General features: G+C 57.8%; 4 protein-coding genes across 4 annotated transcripts; 2 read left to right on the forward strand and 2 right to left on the reverse strand.

The window, feature by feature from the left end:
• Positions 1–4,844: 4,844 nt before the first annotated feature.
• On the reverse strand, positions 4,845–7,401 carry P884DRAFT_188595 (kinase-like domain-containing protein; the record flags this gene model as incomplete). The annotated part of the gene is made up of 7 exons (XM_069437373.1): positions 4,845–5,672; positions 5,722–5,859; positions 5,915–6,327; positions 6,393–6,786; positions 6,848–6,997; positions 7,062–7,143; positions 7,199–7,401. The coding sequence occupies 7 exons, from the start codon at positions 7,399–7,401 to the stop codon at positions 4,845–4,847; spliced, it is 2,208 nt and encodes a 735-aa protein (XP_069301482.1).
• A 735-nt stretch (positions 7,402–8,136) lies between these two features.
• Positions 8,137–9,543, forward strand: P884DRAFT_326029 (Longin-like domain-containing protein). The gene is made up of 3 exons (XM_069445463.1): positions 8,137–8,426; positions 8,563–8,871; positions 8,954–9,543. Exons 1-3 carry the CDS (start codon positions 8,390–8,392, stop codon positions 9,055–9,057), a joined length of 450 nt encoding a protein of 149 aa, XP_069301483.1. The 5' UTR covers positions 8,137–8,389; the 3' UTR covers positions 9,058–9,543.
• A 290-nt stretch (positions 9,544–9,833) lies between these two features.
• Positions 9,834–11,691, reverse strand: P884DRAFT_265768 (Peroxin-3; the record flags this gene model as incomplete). Its single annotated transcript, XM_069441972.1, has 3 exons — positions 9,834–10,990; positions 11,057–11,463; positions 11,534–11,691. The coding sequence occupies 3 exons, from the start codon at positions 11,689–11,691 to the stop codon at positions 9,834–9,836; spliced, it is 1,722 nt and encodes a 573-aa protein (XP_069301484.1).
• A 2,541-nt stretch (positions 11,692–14,232) lies between these two features.
• P884DRAFT_2451 (uncharacterized protein) lies at positions 14,233–15,643 on the forward strand. Its single transcript, XM_069440409.1, has 3 exons — positions 14,233–14,510; positions 14,682–15,104; positions 15,203–15,643. Exons 1-3 carry the CDS (start codon positions 14,435–14,437, stop codon positions 15,505–15,507), a joined length of 804 nt encoding a protein of 267 aa, XP_069301485.1. The 5' UTR covers positions 14,233–14,434; the 3' UTR covers positions 15,508–15,643.
• The last annotated feature ends 493 nt before the right edge of the window (positions 15,644–16,136 follow it).

The raw sequence follows: 16,136 nt of genomic DNA on the forward strand, positions 1-16,136 counted from the left end.
ATCAACGAAACCCCCCTTCCCTTGAAAGGGCTCGGGGCCTTATGTGACGGCGGATAACACGACCAACCGCTCGACGGAAAAAGGACTCCCCGGCATTGCAGTCGCCTGCCAACTCAAGGTGGCAGTCACGGAGACAAACGAGTCTGATCAGCATCTTGGATTAGTGTACATACAGCGCGACCTTGTCTGATACGGTGAGAACAGCAGCATTTGTCCGAAGTACGGAAAGACGTCAGGGTACTAACTAGAGACAGTAGTACACCGTGGGTTCCAGTTGGGAGTTGGTAAGGAACTGCCCTGCTCACGCGTAGTGTACTGAAACAGTTACCGGGAACGTACAGTACCGGGTAGGTAACGCCACGCACCGAGAAGGGAATGTGCCTGAGGAAATGGGCAAGGTATTCTGGAGATTCCATGCGTCCCCCATGCAGGATCCGCCAGCCCCAATTTCGCCTGCAGCTCGATGTCTCGCTCTGGTTATCCTGCAGCCCGAGGCCCGTTTCGTCAAGCAGCATCAGCTTCCAAAAAAAACGGTCCCAACCGACCGAATGCTGTGTACCTACTCCGTACCTGACCTTCCTACTACGCACACGCATACCTCACCAAGGTGCCTTAGTAATACACAACTTAGCTCGCAGCTCTTACCTTAGGGACCTGACCTACGCTCCGTACTTTCCTTACGTACTGCGAACCTGGGGGTGCTCGTCCGCGAATGGAAGCCGCTGAGGTGCGGTTGAGCCTGCCAAGGCCAATTGCGGATTCCTTCTCTTTCCCCATCTGCTGTAGTTACTGCAAGTATGCCAGCTGCCAGCGCCTTTCGCCCGCCACATATTTTCTTTGGCCGTCATAACCCGAGTGTAATCCGGTCAGACCAAGTTGTCCTGAACACGCAGCAACCCGTGTTTGTTGGCGTGCAGTAGGTTCTAGCTGCATTTTCGAGTGTGGTTCTGATCTCATCCCCTCCCCGGCCGCGGCATCCACTACATCACAATCGCCTCGCTGGACGATGCAGCGAACTGCAGTGCGACATAAAGACCGCACCAGAAGATTGTCGACACTTCTGGATGGGACAACCGGGCTTTGGCCATCACCACCGCGACAAACCCACCAGGGCCGAGCTGCGACACACGGCACGAATCGCGTATGCAGGAGCTACTGTAGTATGTGAGCTACTGTAGTATGTACGCTACATCCTACGTACGAAGTGCTTGCAGTACGCAGGACATATATTTGTTCTCTGCACCGATGGACTCCAGCATCGTATCCACTTGGAGGCCGACCGGAAGTCTTGGCCAAAGGCTGGCGGGGTCTTTGTCGTGTACGGGTTAGTGTAATCCGTACACGACACGGGGTTTCCACCTGGCTTCATCTCGCCATCCTTCCCGGTCCCGGCGTTGGCGGCCTCCCGGCTGTTGATGATGCGGCGACCCAGCCGTGCTTGGACGGGGGGACACTCCGAAGTCACCCGTCAACTTCTCAGTTTCGGGAGGTCGACGAGAGCGGTGAAGAGGCCCTCGACGATTTCCCTTTTTATTTTTCATTGTTCTCTTTCCCCCCTTGTTCCCTGTATTTGCTCACTATCTATCGGCCTCGCGCTCGTTTCCCAGTGGCAGCCAGAGGGTGCCACCGTTTCCTCTACCTGCAGGAATAACGGTGCCACGGGCTGACCGCCGAAGCGCCGCTCCGGCGTGCCCAGCGCAGCGGCGGCACAGATATGGCTGGCCATCACCTGGGGGCTGACTGCTTCAATTGGCCCCCCGGACTGACCAACGAAACAAGTGCGCCATTCTCCCCTCCCCCCGCCCTCTTTCCCCGTCCCTTTTCGACTTCCTCTACCCTTTCCACCCTTGCTGCAGAGTGCATTTGCATCGTTACGCAACACAGCAAGCATATGCGGGCTACACCAGGTGGTGTAAGACGTCAAGGAGTCGGCAGCTCTCGAGACATGCCAGGCGGTTTTTACCGTGCAGCAGCAACAGGCCACCGCCGGATCAGCTCTCGTCATCAGCTCCGTGAGGCATTTTCCCACGGCTTTCTCCTCCGTAACAGTACACTACATACATCCCCCATCACAACGGTAGATGTGTCCCCGTATCAGCTTTTCAGAACCTTGCCTCGATGTTTTGTCCAATCCCACACCACACACCAATGACTGCCATAATTGCCAACGCCGCATGCTTCCCCGGCAGCCAATCAGCTATTGGTCAAGCAAGCCGCGCACACGGTTACGGTTACGCGAACAATCCACCGACATGTTGACGAGAGCTCGAGACGGGAAACGAGTTGGGAGCACACCAATGCTCCCGTCCTCAGGACTCGTCCCAACTGCCGGCCGCCGCCCGGTTTGGCGCTTTTTTTTCCTTTCCCCATCTTCGACATGTTCGCCGGATTCAACACCCGTTCTTGGCGGTGTCTTGGAAACGACTCAGCTCTCGGAGTCCCCACCAGCGCCGGGTGCCGTTCTCCCGCGGTGCCGTTGTGCCTTTGTACCCTCTGGGCCAAGCGCGAGCCTTGGTTCTTTTGTACTCAGCCAAGGCGCTTCATGACCTTGCCCAGCACCAGAGATCGCCAGGCATGACCACGTCCGGCCGTTTCACCGCAGCTTTGGCCCGCGGCCTGCGAAGCATTCGTTCCTCCCAAGGCCGCCAAGTGCCATGCAGTCACGACTCGCGACAAAGGTGGTGGACCGGATTCCGAACCGCAGGCTCACTCATGACAACTGGCTTTGTCCAGCCAAGACTTCACCTTGTTCAGAACGGCCGGACGGCAGGTTGCGGTGTGGCAAACACGGGACGCCCAGATCCCCGTCTTCCAGCCTCGCTTCCAAGGGCACACAGGTTGTGGTTGTGGTGGTGTGTATGAACCGTACACCTTACAACACAGTACAGGACACACTACAGAGGCGGCGAGGAAATAGTCCGATATCGTCCACACGTGGCCGAGGTATTCGTCGAAATTCGGCGACAACCCCCGGCGATATTGTCGTGCAGATCCGCGGCTCGCCTGCAACGGCAGCAGACTTTGGCCCTGGATTCCGCTACACTAGTGTAACTACACGGAACACCGTAATCAACTGCGCAAGTGTACAGGTAGTGTGTTTGAAGGTATGTATGTATGTATGTACATACATACATACAAATAGTTACATACAAGGTCGCAGGCTCGGTGCAACCTTGGGCTTGCCCACCGCCGCGGGAATCAGCCCGGCATCCGGTCAACTGTTGCCCGCTAGTGTAGGCGGCGACTTAGCGTGCACTTGGTAATCACGTAATATGTATGACTTTTTGGTCTCGGCTCGATCTGAGCGTCACTCCGAATTGCCTCGTCTGTCCAGACAAGCTTTTGCCAAGTGTTTGTGGCAGACGCTAGGCAAGGCGCCGGGCCAACTCAACAAAAGCACAAAAAAAATTGCACTTTCTATTGTTTGTGCGATCCCTTCCTCTTCTTTCTTTCTTTCTTTCTTTTTTTTTTTTTCTCTTCTGCCCGCCTGGCTGGCTGGCTGGTTGGCCGGCCGGCCAGCCGGTCCATCGAAGTCAGTCCGATATATTGCGGCTCATTCGTCTCTCGGAGAATCTTCCCGCCCATGTCTCAGATACTTAAGTACCTTTCAGGCTGTAAGTTACTCGCCCCCACGAGTGAGGCAGCAGCGACTTTCTGTTTTACGTTACGCACTTCCATCACCCCCTTTAACTCTGTCCCTCATCTGAGAAGGCGTACCGAGTAATCCGTTGAGTTCCCGCTATTCTCTACTTTTTGCGCTATCTTGATCGACAGAGATCTCGACCCGGCTACTTAGGTCTCACGATATCTCCATATTGGCTTGGCCAAGGTTCTGGGCCTTGGTGTCCAAGACAAATTGGTACCTCGGAGTTCCCGTACGCGACAAGATGGTTTCGAGTCTGTAGTCTTTGAACTTCGAGGTCTCGGGTGCTGTACGGAGAGTAGGGGACACCCGAAAGTAATTCTCTAAAAACTGCCCAGGCAGTCTCGGCCCAGCCATCTTAGGCTTGCCCCCCCCCTTGTCGAGGCACATGCAACATAGCTGCCAGTTTTGCGTGTGTCCTCCGTGACGTGATAAGCCATCTACCAGAGTATTGTTACACAGCAGGCAAGCTTCCACGGGTCGTCATCCTGCCTCCAGATTTCCCTTTCCTTGTCATGTGTGCTGTACTGTACAGTATGTATCTATCTATGTACATACATACTTACTCGAGTGCGCGGTCAAAGACTTGTTGGGGGGTATACTTCAATCTTGGCCCCGCTCGAGTTGCCCTTCATTGACCGAGGCCCTGTGAAGCGTGACAAACCACCAAAAGCTCCTTTGGATTGTCGAGTATCGTATGTCTCTGTCCCAATGAGCCGTTATCGGCTTTGTCCAATGTTTAAAAATAGCTATCTCCGGCGGGGTTGTGGAGGGAATCGATTGCTTGTTCGGCGATGCGGGTGGGCGAAAGCGGTTGTGGCAGTGCAAATGCATTGCCGTCCATCTTTACCGGAAAGATAAAAGTCGAGAAGGGGACGACGGTCCAGAGGGCGACGAGGAAATGTTTTCATCATTCAACTTTGAGTTGACGCTTCGCAGCAAGCGAGGCTGTGCTCAACCTGCTCTCGTACCTTCAAACTCAGGACACTTTCTGAAAAAGTAGACGTTTCGTTTTTTCGGCTCGACACAATGATAAACAAAAAAACAACATCCATCGAGACGATGAAACATCCCTCTTCACTTCAATCCTCCAAACACCACGGTAGTAGATGGAACGATTGACGGAAACCGGAGGGTCAAACCCGAGACTGCCGCAGCGTGTCGGTCTACCTTGGGGATCCTGTTCATGAGCAACTGACCCTCACTGGCCCTCTAGGCCTTGGGGATTCACTTCACCTCCCGCATGAGGCTGGCCCTCCGCAGAACCCTCGCTCTTCTCCAACCTCTCCTTCGCCCCCTCCGCGGCCATAGCCCTCGCCACCAGATCCGCGAACCTCGACCCCCCCCGGAGCTGCAGCAGCAGCCGCTCCTGCCCACCCTCAAGACCCGCATCTCCACCGCCGCGGCGCTCGCTCAGCCTCGTCTGATATATCACGGCCGGCTGCCCTGCTGCACCAGCACTGCCCGTCGGCCTCCCCTGTCCCCTCGACCCGCGAGCGCCGGCACCGGTGCGTCTGCTGCTCGATCTCTTGATCCGCTCCACCTCGGCCTCAAACGCCCGGTCGTACACGTTGAAGTCCACGACCGTCGGCGAATCCGAGACGACCGCCTCAACTGGCGCTCCTTCACCATTCCCGACGGCTAAGGGATGCCGCGGGTCGTCGATTGCGCTGGGGAAGGCGTCGATGCCGCCTGTGCCAATCCCTAGAAAGGGCGGCGGTGACGGGGGTTGCCCTTGCGAGTCTTGAGTCTCGGACTCGCTGGTGCGGGTGGCGATGAGGGTCGAGGAGGAGGAGGAGGACTGGCGAAGGAGTTGGTCAAGGCTGGCTCTGCCGCCTTTTGCGAGGAATTCCTGGCGCTCTCGCAGGACGCGCGCGGCAAACTCGGCCGTGGATTGTGGGTCGTGGGCTTTCTCGTCCGGCCGAGGTGAGGAAGAGCCTGCGTTGCTGCCGAGGTCCTGGTGGGCGTCCTGTCGGCGGGCAGCTCGACGGCGGGACAGGAGGCTCTTGAACTTGCGGATTGCTTTCATCTGGAGGTTGTCAGTCGGTCCCGAATCATGTTGGGAAGAAGAGACTTACAACACAGATCAGGTGGCTCATCCGTCGGGTGAAGGCGTGGTTCACTTCGAGAAGGTTGGGCGGGTCAACCGGTTCGGAGCAGTTTTCTTCGGCGCTCAGTAGCGGATCTGTACCCCCTTTCGTTACCCACGGGTGTTCCTGGGAGTGCGGTCAGGAGCGGCACTCATGAAGGTACATAGCCGCGGAGTCTTACCCTGAGCTCAGCCATCGTTATCCTCTTCTCCGGGTCCTTTTCTAGCACACGCCCCATCAAGTCGACGAAATCCGGATTCTCGTCAGGGGGCAATTTCGGAGTCTCGGTCCTGATTGCCTCGTAGATATCCAGCACGCCTTCACGTTCGAAGGGTATCCTCCCGTAGCGGAGACAATACAAGGAGACGCCCATGGACCAGATGTCGGCAGCTTTGCCCGAGACGTCGCCATGCTTCGCCACACACAGCTCCGGAGGGAGAAAGGCGGGCGAGCCAGCGGACTTGGCCGTCCTCATGTTGTCGGGTTTCTCGAACATCTCGGACACGCCGAAATCGACAATCTTCAGGACGTCATCTTCGGTGAGCAATAGGTTATCAGGCTTGATGTCACGGTGGACGACTCCCTGAGAATGCACTACCGCGCAGCGTAGGCATAAGTAGCTTGTCGCCGATGAGACCAAACAGAAGAGGAGAACTCACGGTACTCGATACCGAGGATCAGGTCGCGGAACCAGTACCGGCATTGCTCTTCGTCGTAGGGCGTCGCAGATTCGCCGAGGCCGACGTGCATGACGACGCCCTTTTTGCACATTTCCAATACCATGTAGAGGCTATCATCCTCGGGATCATCCAGGACCTCAATCAGCTGAACGAGGTTGGGATGATTCAGCTTCTTCATGATGGCAATCTCTTCGCGAATCAGGTAGAGGGCATCCTTGGCCTCCTTGGCTCGCTGGGCCTTGTAGCCCATGATGGGGTCATCGGGAGCGCCGAATCCGGCTCGGTGGAAGCGGCCAGGCTGCCGCGGGCCCTGGCGGAGGATGTTTGACTGGGCTCGTTTCCTGAGTCGTGCCTTGGAGAACGCCTTGATGGCCTATAAGAGGTCAGTCAGCGTTTGGTCGAGACGAGAGAGTCCGTGTGGGGCCGGGACGGACATATTCGTTCCCAAACTGGTCGACGGCCGAGTGAACGGAGCCGTATGAGCCACGGCCTATCTCATCCTTGATGATGTACTGATTAATCTGGTGGTGTGAGCGGCCCTCCGAGTCCTCGTTGTAATACTCGGATCGTGCATTGAGCGTTTCCTGCGGGCGAGGGGCCGGTGAGTAGGCAGACATCGAATCACCTGACGTCGGACGCCCTACGTACCTTGATCTCGCGATGGGCCGAAGGGGTCCTCCGATGATGCCTCATGGGGCTCGGGAAACTCTGGACATCCGGAGGTGCCGATCTGGCGCAGGCGCCGTTAACGAGGGGATCCCAGATATGAGACCATGTGCACCTACTGAGGCTGTACCGGCGCGGGCTTTGACTTCGCCTGAGCATCGCCGTACAGCTCGACCCGGATTCCCGGAGAGACCAAGGCCGGAGTCGCCGCCGGTTGGACGGCCGGAGCCATTGCATCCCCGTCGACCGGGCGCGAGCGCAGCGGCAGGTCGATTGCCGTAGTCTTCTCGATTTGAGCTTCGTGATTTTCTGCACTGGCCATGACCAAACCTCGAATGTCCCCGACCGGGCAGCCTAATCTCCGGAGTCAAGACCGGCGGGGCAAGCTGAGCACAAATGTTTCGAGCACCTTTCCGTCCTTTTTTTTTTTTTTTTTTTTTTGCGCTCACAGTTTCCGGACTTAACGGGTCGGACAAGCCAGATGACGGCGGGGGCGTGAGGAGGAGGGCTGTCACGGCTTGGAAAATCGATCCCTGCGGCAGTGACTGCTAATATTGATACGAGTGTTGTGAAATCGAAGCCTCGCAGCCCGTGAAACCCGGATGATTTGCTTGCCGCCTCGGCGGGAGTGTCCCTTCCTTGGGTTTGCTAAACTCAGAACTGGGGTCGCTGAGTGGTCACCAAGCGAGAGGGCAGGCTCTGGGCACTATCAGGGCCCTTCCGGGGAATCTTGAATGAAACTAGCGGAAGTCGACGGATTCTACCTCTCTCCCACACAAGTCAGAGGGCGTAGGCGCATTGAATCAATCATTGGGCCCAAGTGGTATCGAGCTGCCGCCGCAATTCCCCGTAGGGCAGCCGTGACCCCACTAAGATCCAAGTACAGTACATGTACAGTACTACCCCGCCGGAGCGAGAGCCGCCTCGTAGGGATGACGCACGGGCCTTGATTTCCCCGGTAGGGGCGTGGACCTGCATCAAGTCAGTCAAGGGGGGGTTGAAGGTCTCGGTTCACTGACAAGGAGAAGCACCAGCTCGCATCGCTGATCAATCAGCAGCCAGCTCGGCAAACCTTTTCGCGCGACATATCCCCCCATCCGATTCGAGGAGACCCGACGCCCGCAAATGCTCTGAGCCGCGGCCATTATTAGCAGCGCGGGCCTCTCTGCAACAACACCATCGCCGTTGCCGTTGCCGTCAACCGCCCTCCCTTCCCCCCCCCACGTTCCGCCCGACCTCGTCGTCCCCGGCGCGAGACTCGTTTCGTTTCGCCCAGGGGACCTTACTGGCCCGTCCGCCCGCCCGCCAACATGGTCGTCTACTCGTTCTACATCTTCGACCGGCACAGTGCGCCTCTCCTCCCCGCTCCACACTAACCCTCCTCCCCCAAACCCCTTCCCCCCCCGGTGGTGCTACCCATCTTCCGGCGGACGTCCAATCGTACAACTCACCGAAACTAACCCTTCTTTGGTCCGTTCATCAGCGGAATGCATCTACTCCAAGACCTGGCTCCCGTCCTCGTCGGGTGACGCCCACCAAGCGGGGGCGGCGCCTCGGGCGTCGACGGCCGACGACGCGAAGCTCATATTCGGCACCGTCTTCTCGCTGCGCAACATGGTGCGCAAGCTGGGCGGCGACGACGACGCCTTCGTGTCGTACCGCACCGCCCACTACAAGCTGCACTACTACGAGACGGCCAGCAACCTGCGCCTGGTGATGCTGACCGACACGGCCACGCTGAGCATGCGCAACGTGCTGCACCAGATCTACATCAACCTGTGGGTCGAGTACGGTGTGTATATGACCCCTCCCTTCCTTTCCGACAAGCGAGGAGAAACCGCCGAGTACTGATGACCGGACCGGGGGACTCACAGTCGTCAAGAACCCGCTCTCACCGGTCGAGCACAAGGGCGGCGCGGGCGTGAGGAACGAGTTGTTTGAACTAGGGCTAGACCAGTTCATTAGGGGACTAATGTGAGGGGTTGGAAAGAGAAAAAGGGGGGAAAGGAAAAGGAAGAGAGAATGAAAAAAAGGCAGAACGGGCACACATTGTCAGCCTGCAGTTATCTTGACGCAGGAAAGAGCTGGGTCGGAGGTCCCGGCCTCGACGCGTCCCCGGGGCGCCAGATGTGCTGCTCGTGAGTCAGCGGCATGAGAAAAGGTAGAAGACTTGTGACGGCTTATACCCGATGTGGACGAAAACCGAGGAGCGGCCACGGGTGGAGCAAGACTGGTCTCACGCCCAAGAGATTCAGGCTGTGCAGGAATAGGCCTAACGAGACGATGGACAGAGATACCCAGCGGAATATGCCAAAGGGGGGGGGGGGGGACCGCTAATGGATGTAGAGCACAGTTTCGACAAACGGCTCAACCTATACCGAGTGAATCGTGTTCCGTTTTTCAGTGTTGGGCCCGAGATATGCGTGAACTTGTCACGCAAACAACCGGCTCCGTGAACTCGAGGAGAACTAGGATTGACCCTCACTGGTATTATTCATTGCCCGTTCTACCGTGTGCCAACCAACCTTACCTGTAGGAAGCTCATTAGTAGATTGATTTCATGCCCGTCTTTTCGCGCCCCGCCGTTCTTAGCCCGACTCCCAAGCGAGGTATGATCATCATCAAAAAGGCAAAGGAGAAAAAAAAACCCCGGGGGGGTTTACTGATACACACACGAGATTCTTAGACGTGAAAATCCCAAGACAAGCAACCAAGAAACCCTTTACCCCCACCACAAACCTAGAACTAAAATCTTCACTTCGAAGCGCTCGCCTTCTCCCACGCGCTGTCAAACAAGCTCGTCTGCCCCTCCTCCCCATCCACAAACACCGTGCTCGACTCACCCAGCCGCTGATGCTGCCCCTCTCCGTGTGCACCTCCCACCCGGGGCAGCGCCTTGCTCACCCCGGGCTGTGGCTGTGGCTGCGAGTGCGGCCGAGACTCGCCGTCGGCGCCGTCGTCCGGCACGATCTCGGCCTGCCAGTTGCTCGAGTACACCACGGCCGCGAACCCCTCGAGGTCGGGCACGGCCTCCATCGCTTGCAGGTACTCGTTGACGTTGACCGTGGGCGGCACGGCGTCGCTCATCCCTTGGCCGATGGCGTGGGCCTGGCGGGTGAGCACGCTGAGGATCTTGGGGAGCAGCACGGCGCGGTTGCCGAGGATGGCGCCGGCGCCGCCCAGCGGGTCGGCTGCTGCGAGCGGTGTGTTGTTGGCGTCGAAGACGCCCGACGCGACTTTCTGTTCGAGCAGGGCGGAGAAGCCCGCGTCGAGGAGCTGCGTGTGGACGTGGGCAAAGTGGGGGGATTCGATCAGGTCGGCTGTCTCGTCGAGCAGGCGGCGGAGCGAGGCGGCGGTGGAGGGAGGGGCCGGTGTTGCCGGTGTCGGGCTGGTCCCTTGGGCGGCGGCGACGGCGTTGTCGACGGGATCGGGCTCGAGGACGCCCGATTCGCGGAGGACAAAGTCTTCCATGTCGACGGGGGGGAGGAGGAAGGGGAGCCAGGCTGTTCTCGCCTCCGTCGAGGGGCCGCTGCCTTCGACTATGCTGCGCACGCCGTGGGTGAGCTTGGAGAAGGTGTGGAGCGAGATCGTATCGCGGGGGCTGAGGTGGCCGAAGACTTGGCGCACGGCAGCCTCGACGCGGTGCATCACGTCGACCCAACCGCGGTTGAGCAGCCACCAGCTGAAGGTCAGGTACTTCCGGTTGACTTCGAAATCGGTGCCATAGGCTTCTTCGGCGCCGTCGTCATCGTTGTTCTCGAGGTTGATGGTGCCCGGGGCGGCGTTGCCGCCGGTCGCCAGAGAGACGACGCTCGAGAGGTAGCTGCGCCGGCCGAGCAGGTTCAGTTGTATCCTCGTAAGCATGGTGAGCAGGCTGAGAGTATAGAGGAGGGTGAACGCCCTGGCGATTGCTGGTGGGAAGGCCTGTTAGTGTGTGTGTCGGTGCGAGACGGGGCCGTGAGCGGCTTTGGACTAACCGCTTATTTTCAGGTCGTCCCAGAGCTGCCTCTTGGTCTTCCGTGGCTTTGGCGGCGCCAGAGCCGTCTCGGGTGGGGCACTGGCAGCGTGGCTCTCCGGGGGGGCGGCGGCAGATGATGGAGTGGCCACCGAGATCTGGGTCGTCTGCAAGCCGGCCTCGCTCTGGGCGCTCACCGTGATGATGCTGCGGCCGTCGTCGTCGGCCGCGTTCGCCTCCGACATGCTGGGCGGGCTGGTCGACCCGATGCTGCGGGTTCTAGCCGCGGTCGAGCCTTTGATCTGCTGGATCTCGTACGTGATCTGCTCCGTGTCCATGGCCTTGAGGATGTTGGCCGTCGCGGTCGGGAGGAGGGCGAGGACGGTGAAGGTGCAGTCCTCCTGGTTCTGTTCGAAGCGACGACGCAGGCTGGCAGCGGTCACGATCAGCCGAGGGGAGCCCTGGATTGATGGGTTTGGCAGGTTATCCGTTTACTTACTTCTCCTTGGCGATGCGATCGCTGCTCATGCGCTCGCGGGCATCACGCAGTTTGGCCGACACGTAATTGGTGACGATGTACCCTGCGCCGACAACGCCCAGGCCAATGGCGATGGGCGTGCGGTTGCGCCTGAACCATCGTTTCGTGGCGGCGAGCATGGTGCGTTTGGTCGATGTTCGACGACTCTGCGGTTGCAGAGCATGGAAGAGGGCGAGAAGTGGTTGCGGGGAGAGTAAAGGAACCTCCGCGTGCTGAACTCAGAACGAGGTCGCCGCGCGCTGCCACCCAGCATCCGGCGTGAATGTGGGTAGCTCGGCCCCTGTTGCACCGCAGCGGATAGATAACCTCGGCCTCGGGGGGTCCTGATAGGGCTGATGCAATCCGGGGTTTACAAGGGAGAGGTGTTCGAACCCTAACCCTGTAGAAAATGTCCCCACTTGTGCGAAGTACCAAGTTGACCACTTCTTGGGTCAGTGGTTTGGAAACATGTTTCGAAGCGAATAGGGAAAGCACCCTAATATACGGAGTAGCGGCCAAGCCGGAAAAAAACACCCCCTACTTCAGGTACACCTTATCGGTATACAAAGAGCCGAGTTTCGTGCTTCAAGAGCATGGAATTTTCCCCACGTAGATTTCTTGGACTTGTAGAACAAGAGCAAGAACCCGATTGCGACAGAACTCAGGGATGAAGTTATGGGGTTCGATGCACCGTATTAGAGGGCAAATTTCAACAACAATCTTCAGCCTTTGGTGCCCGCCACCTTGTGCGCGCCTTCGGACCGGGGTCCGGTTGGATATGAAGACATACCACTACGGCCGTGGCCCAAAACTATACAGCGGGTTTGATCGTCGGTTACTGGGCTCTATTGGGCAAGGAAGCCAAATGGAGGAGTACATGAGGGAGTGTGATGAGAAGTGCTGGTGATGGCTGAAGTTTCCGGGGAGGTCGGTGCCCTTCTTCCAACGCTTGTCCTGAACAGCACCGGGTTCGGTCTCCATACATACCGCGGGCTTGGTTTCGCGACAGTCACCATGGGGTTCCACTCGATTTCGAGAATTCCACTCGATGCCGAGATTGTCCATGGCTTTTACGAAGTGGCCTAGTGGGTTGGAACGTATTACATTGGCTATAAGCGTCGTGGTGTAGGTCAGACTTGGCATAACATTGCTTCGGAGGAAGACAGAGGCCATGTTGGCAAATTCCCTATTTGTAAAGTATATCCGGGCAAGCCCAGGTCGCTGTGGAAGGAAGCCGCCAGCCAGGAAAGGCAAATAAGGTCCCTTACACTAGGACTCCATCTGAGATTGGGAGGTTCCCCAACCCCACTAACACTACCAACGATCACCTAGTTAGCTTCACTCGAGACCGAGAACGAGGTTCGTAGACAACGGAGCCGACGACAAGGTAAAGAAATACAATCCATAATCGAATACTGTACAACCTGAACAACCAGGGCCTCAATGACACCCCGCCCAAGTAGAGGCCAAAGGACACCCATCTCCTTTCATCGAGAAGGGGGAAGACGAAGTTCCTCGATGGCAAACCTTTGGGAGTTTCCTAAGAAATCCCCTTATGACTAAGGTTTAGTAGTTTTAGGTACACTGTAAGGTAAGGTACGGATGTCCTGCCTGAATCCAACACATCCGTACTGCGAGAATCTCGTTATGTGTTGGGGAAACTTGTCAAGCTTACCTTATTCTGACCTACCGCCGACTCCAGACATTCTTGGTCATCATCTTTGCGGGCTCGTGAAAGAATACCTGGGTGCAGACCAGGCTCGCCGAGCCCGGGCATCTCAACAGCACAAGCTCCGGCGCGCGTCAAGATCATGTACGGCACTTGGCAGTGTGACTGCGCTCCAGATCACCATCTGCTGATTTCCAATTGCTTTGCTCTCCTTTTTTCTTTCTTTCCTTCCTTCCTTCTTTCTTCCCTTCTTTTTTCCCGCAAGTAGCTTAACGAACATGGGGCACTCGTCGGCAACCATCACGTCGTGGGCCGGCCAGGCGTGGGGCCTCTCCGGTGCGACCGACCTTCAATGCTTATTTTGCCCAGACGTCTTTGGAGTGGCGCTGCGGAGCCTGGGCCGGCCCGGAGTACTGCATGTCTAATATGCGCCGAGTCGAAGCTCGCCGGAGGGTAGCACGCTACCGAGGAGTTGTTGAGACTGTTTGCATCGTGCGGACGTACCATCCTGCCCAATATCTGCTGCGGAACAACGGGATTGCCGGATAGTAGGTGCTTTTAAGACTGGCCGTCGGCCTTGTGCGATGGGGTTCGGAGGCCGAAGGTGCGGGTGGGTCGGTCGGGAGATTGATAATGTTTGCGTGTATCCGTAGGGCTGACCAGTCCCTGGGGAGTGACCTAACACAGCACGCCCAGGTTGTTACGCACTTTGCGGCACAAGCCAATCGAAGGTACCTACCGAGGTAGACTACCGCACGACCTGTTCCTTCAGTTTCGTCGGACTTCCTCGGCGGAGGATCACTGGATAAGAAATCGACCAGCGGGAAGTGGGCAAACATGCCGGATCAGGCATGTCCGGTTGGTATCGGCATTGAGAGTGGCGAAAATTGCAGGATAACTTGAATCAGTTTTGGTGCACGTGTTGATGTATGTATATACGTATGTGCGGTACAACACAGGGCGGCAGTGCACCGCACAAAGGTTACGGTGGGGCCTCTCGTTTTCGACCGAAAATCCGGGGCTGCTCGGCTGTCAGCAAAGCTCGGACTCGGGCCGTCACCACCCCAAAGCACAGCCAACGTCACAATTTCTCTTTTGGTCCTAGCTGCCCCTCAATTTGCTGCCCCTCCAGTCTCTCCGGTCGGGCAGACCCCTTTTCGAGTCGCTCGCACCACACAACTCAAGGCACGGCACCATTCAAAACGTCCGACACAATGGACCAACGCGGCGCGCCTGAGTTCATTCTTGAAGCCTTTGCAGACCCCAGCTCGGTGCGCGATGTCGTCCGCGGTGAGTCTCGGCCCTGGCGCTTTGATATTTTTTTTTCCTGCGCGCGCGCTCCACCGAATCCATCCCGCACACCACACCACCAACCACCGCCCCCCAGCCGGGGGGGATGACGCCTCCATGGCGAAGTCCGGAGGACGGAACAGCAGGAGAACTGACCCCGACTCCTGGCAGGTATCCTACATACCATTTTCTTCCTCCGCTACTTCTCCGCCGTCCTCCCGCGAACCCGCGACGTCCTTGGGCTCGAGCTGCCCTACGTCCCCGAAGCCGAGATCGAGACCCTCATCGACCAGCGCGTGGCCGCCCTCGTGCGCCAGCTCGAAGCTGAGCGCCACCAATCTCACACTTTGCCCGAGAGCCGCGGCGGCTTTGGACTTGGCCTGCTAGTAGGCGGCGGCGGCGGAGGAGGAGGAGGAGGAGGAGGAGGAGGAGCCCCTCTCTCTAGCGGCGGCGGCGGCGGCCGGGGTCAGATCACGATTCAATTTCTCGAAAAACGCCGGCGCAAGACATGGTACGCCATGCGCGGCGATGATGAGGTGCCGTGGGAGAGCTGGACGGTCAAAGTGACAGTGGCCGACCCGCGAACAGAAGGGGGTATGTTGTGACGGATTATCCCTCAACCCGCACCCTCCACGCGCGTTCATGAGCATGAGTCAACTGACGGAACAATCCCTTCTCTCCCGCCCGAGCAGAACGAGCCAAAGTCCGCCGAGCGTCCGAGACGACCCTGCACAACACAATCATGAAGACCGTCACCCTCGCCAACGCGCACAAGGACCATATCCCCCCCATCACCACCTCCGACTCGAACCCGTTCCCATACCAGATCCACGTCGGTGGCGTGCAGAGCAGCAGCCACCAGCAGCGCTCGCAGCAGCAGCAGCAGCAGCAGCAACAACAACAACAACACCAACAACAACAATTACAACACCGCCAACAGCAGCAGAAGAAGGGAGCCGCCGTTGCGGGGTGGGCTACGCGCATGGGCATCTATTAGGCGGGGATTCTCCGGCGCGCGGCTGAGCCGGTGGGTGCGCGTCAGCGGCGCTGATCAACGTCGTTGTACTTGGCGACGGAGTGGTGTAATCTGGGACACGGCCGCAGAGAAACGCGTAGCGTTTCAAAGTGGGAAAAAAAAACACCCGGACCTCGAGCACGGAGAAAGCACAGGGTGTGGGGGGAGAGAGGGTGGTCCTACTCAACGACGGACCGTTAACCCTAGGGTCATATGAAAGAGAGAGAGAGATGTAGTGGTTGGGAAAACATGGGATGGGAAACCGCACGGAGGGTCTACCTTTGCATGGGATTTGGCGTTTTTATATTCTTGGTCGACTCTGGGAGAATAGGATAGACATGGGATATCAGAGTTTGCAGGTCAGCCGGCAGATTCAACAGCCTTCGGGAGGAGGGTGTCATGCCGGAATGAAACCGCGCGGACGTCTCGAGAGAAAAATAGTTGAGATACCCATCGTTATAATACAGGCATGCACGACGAAGCAAGAGCGGAAACGATCTGGAGACAAGAGGAGGTCTGGATTGAACGGCAAAAAGGAACCATCAGCTTTTGATGCATTCCACCTGCTGCAGTGTCCTTGTTGCTAGGATGTGACGGAGATCAGACACCGC

The sequence above is a fragment of the Thermothelomyces heterothallicus genome (assembly GCF_042370625.1).
Source record: "Thermothelomyces heterothallicus CBS 202.75 unplaced genomic scaffold P884_scaffold_1, whole genome shotgun sequence".
Taxonomy (NCBI): domain Eukaryota; kingdom Fungi; phylum Ascomycota; class Sordariomycetes; order Sordariales; family Chaetomiaceae; genus Thermothelomyces; species Thermothelomyces heterothallicus.

Coding starts and splice junctions, on each gene's coding strand:
- P884DRAFT_326029 (XM_069445463.1), top strand. CDS start 8,390: ATGGTCGTCTACTCGTTCTACATCTTCGACCGGCACA. Junction 8,427..8,562: donor CTACATCTTCGACCGGCACA/GTGCGCCTCTCC, acceptor TCCGTTCATCAG/CGGAATGCATCTACTCCAAG. Junction 8,872..8,953: donor CAACCTGTGGGTCGAGTACG/GTGTGTATATGA, acceptor GGGGACTCACAG/TCGTCAAGAACCCGCTCTCA.
- P884DRAFT_2451 (XM_069440409.1), top strand. CDS start 14,435: ATGGACCAACGCGGCGCGCCTGAGTTCATTCTTGAAGCCTTTGCAGAC. Junction 14,511..14,681: donor GGTGCGCGATGTCGTCCGCG/GTGAGTCTCGGC, acceptor GACTCCTGGCAG/GTATCCTACATACCATTTTC. Junction 15,105..15,202: donor CGACCCGCGAACAGAAGGGG/GTATGTTGTGAC, acceptor CCGCCCGAGCAG/AACGAGCCAAAGTCCGCCGA.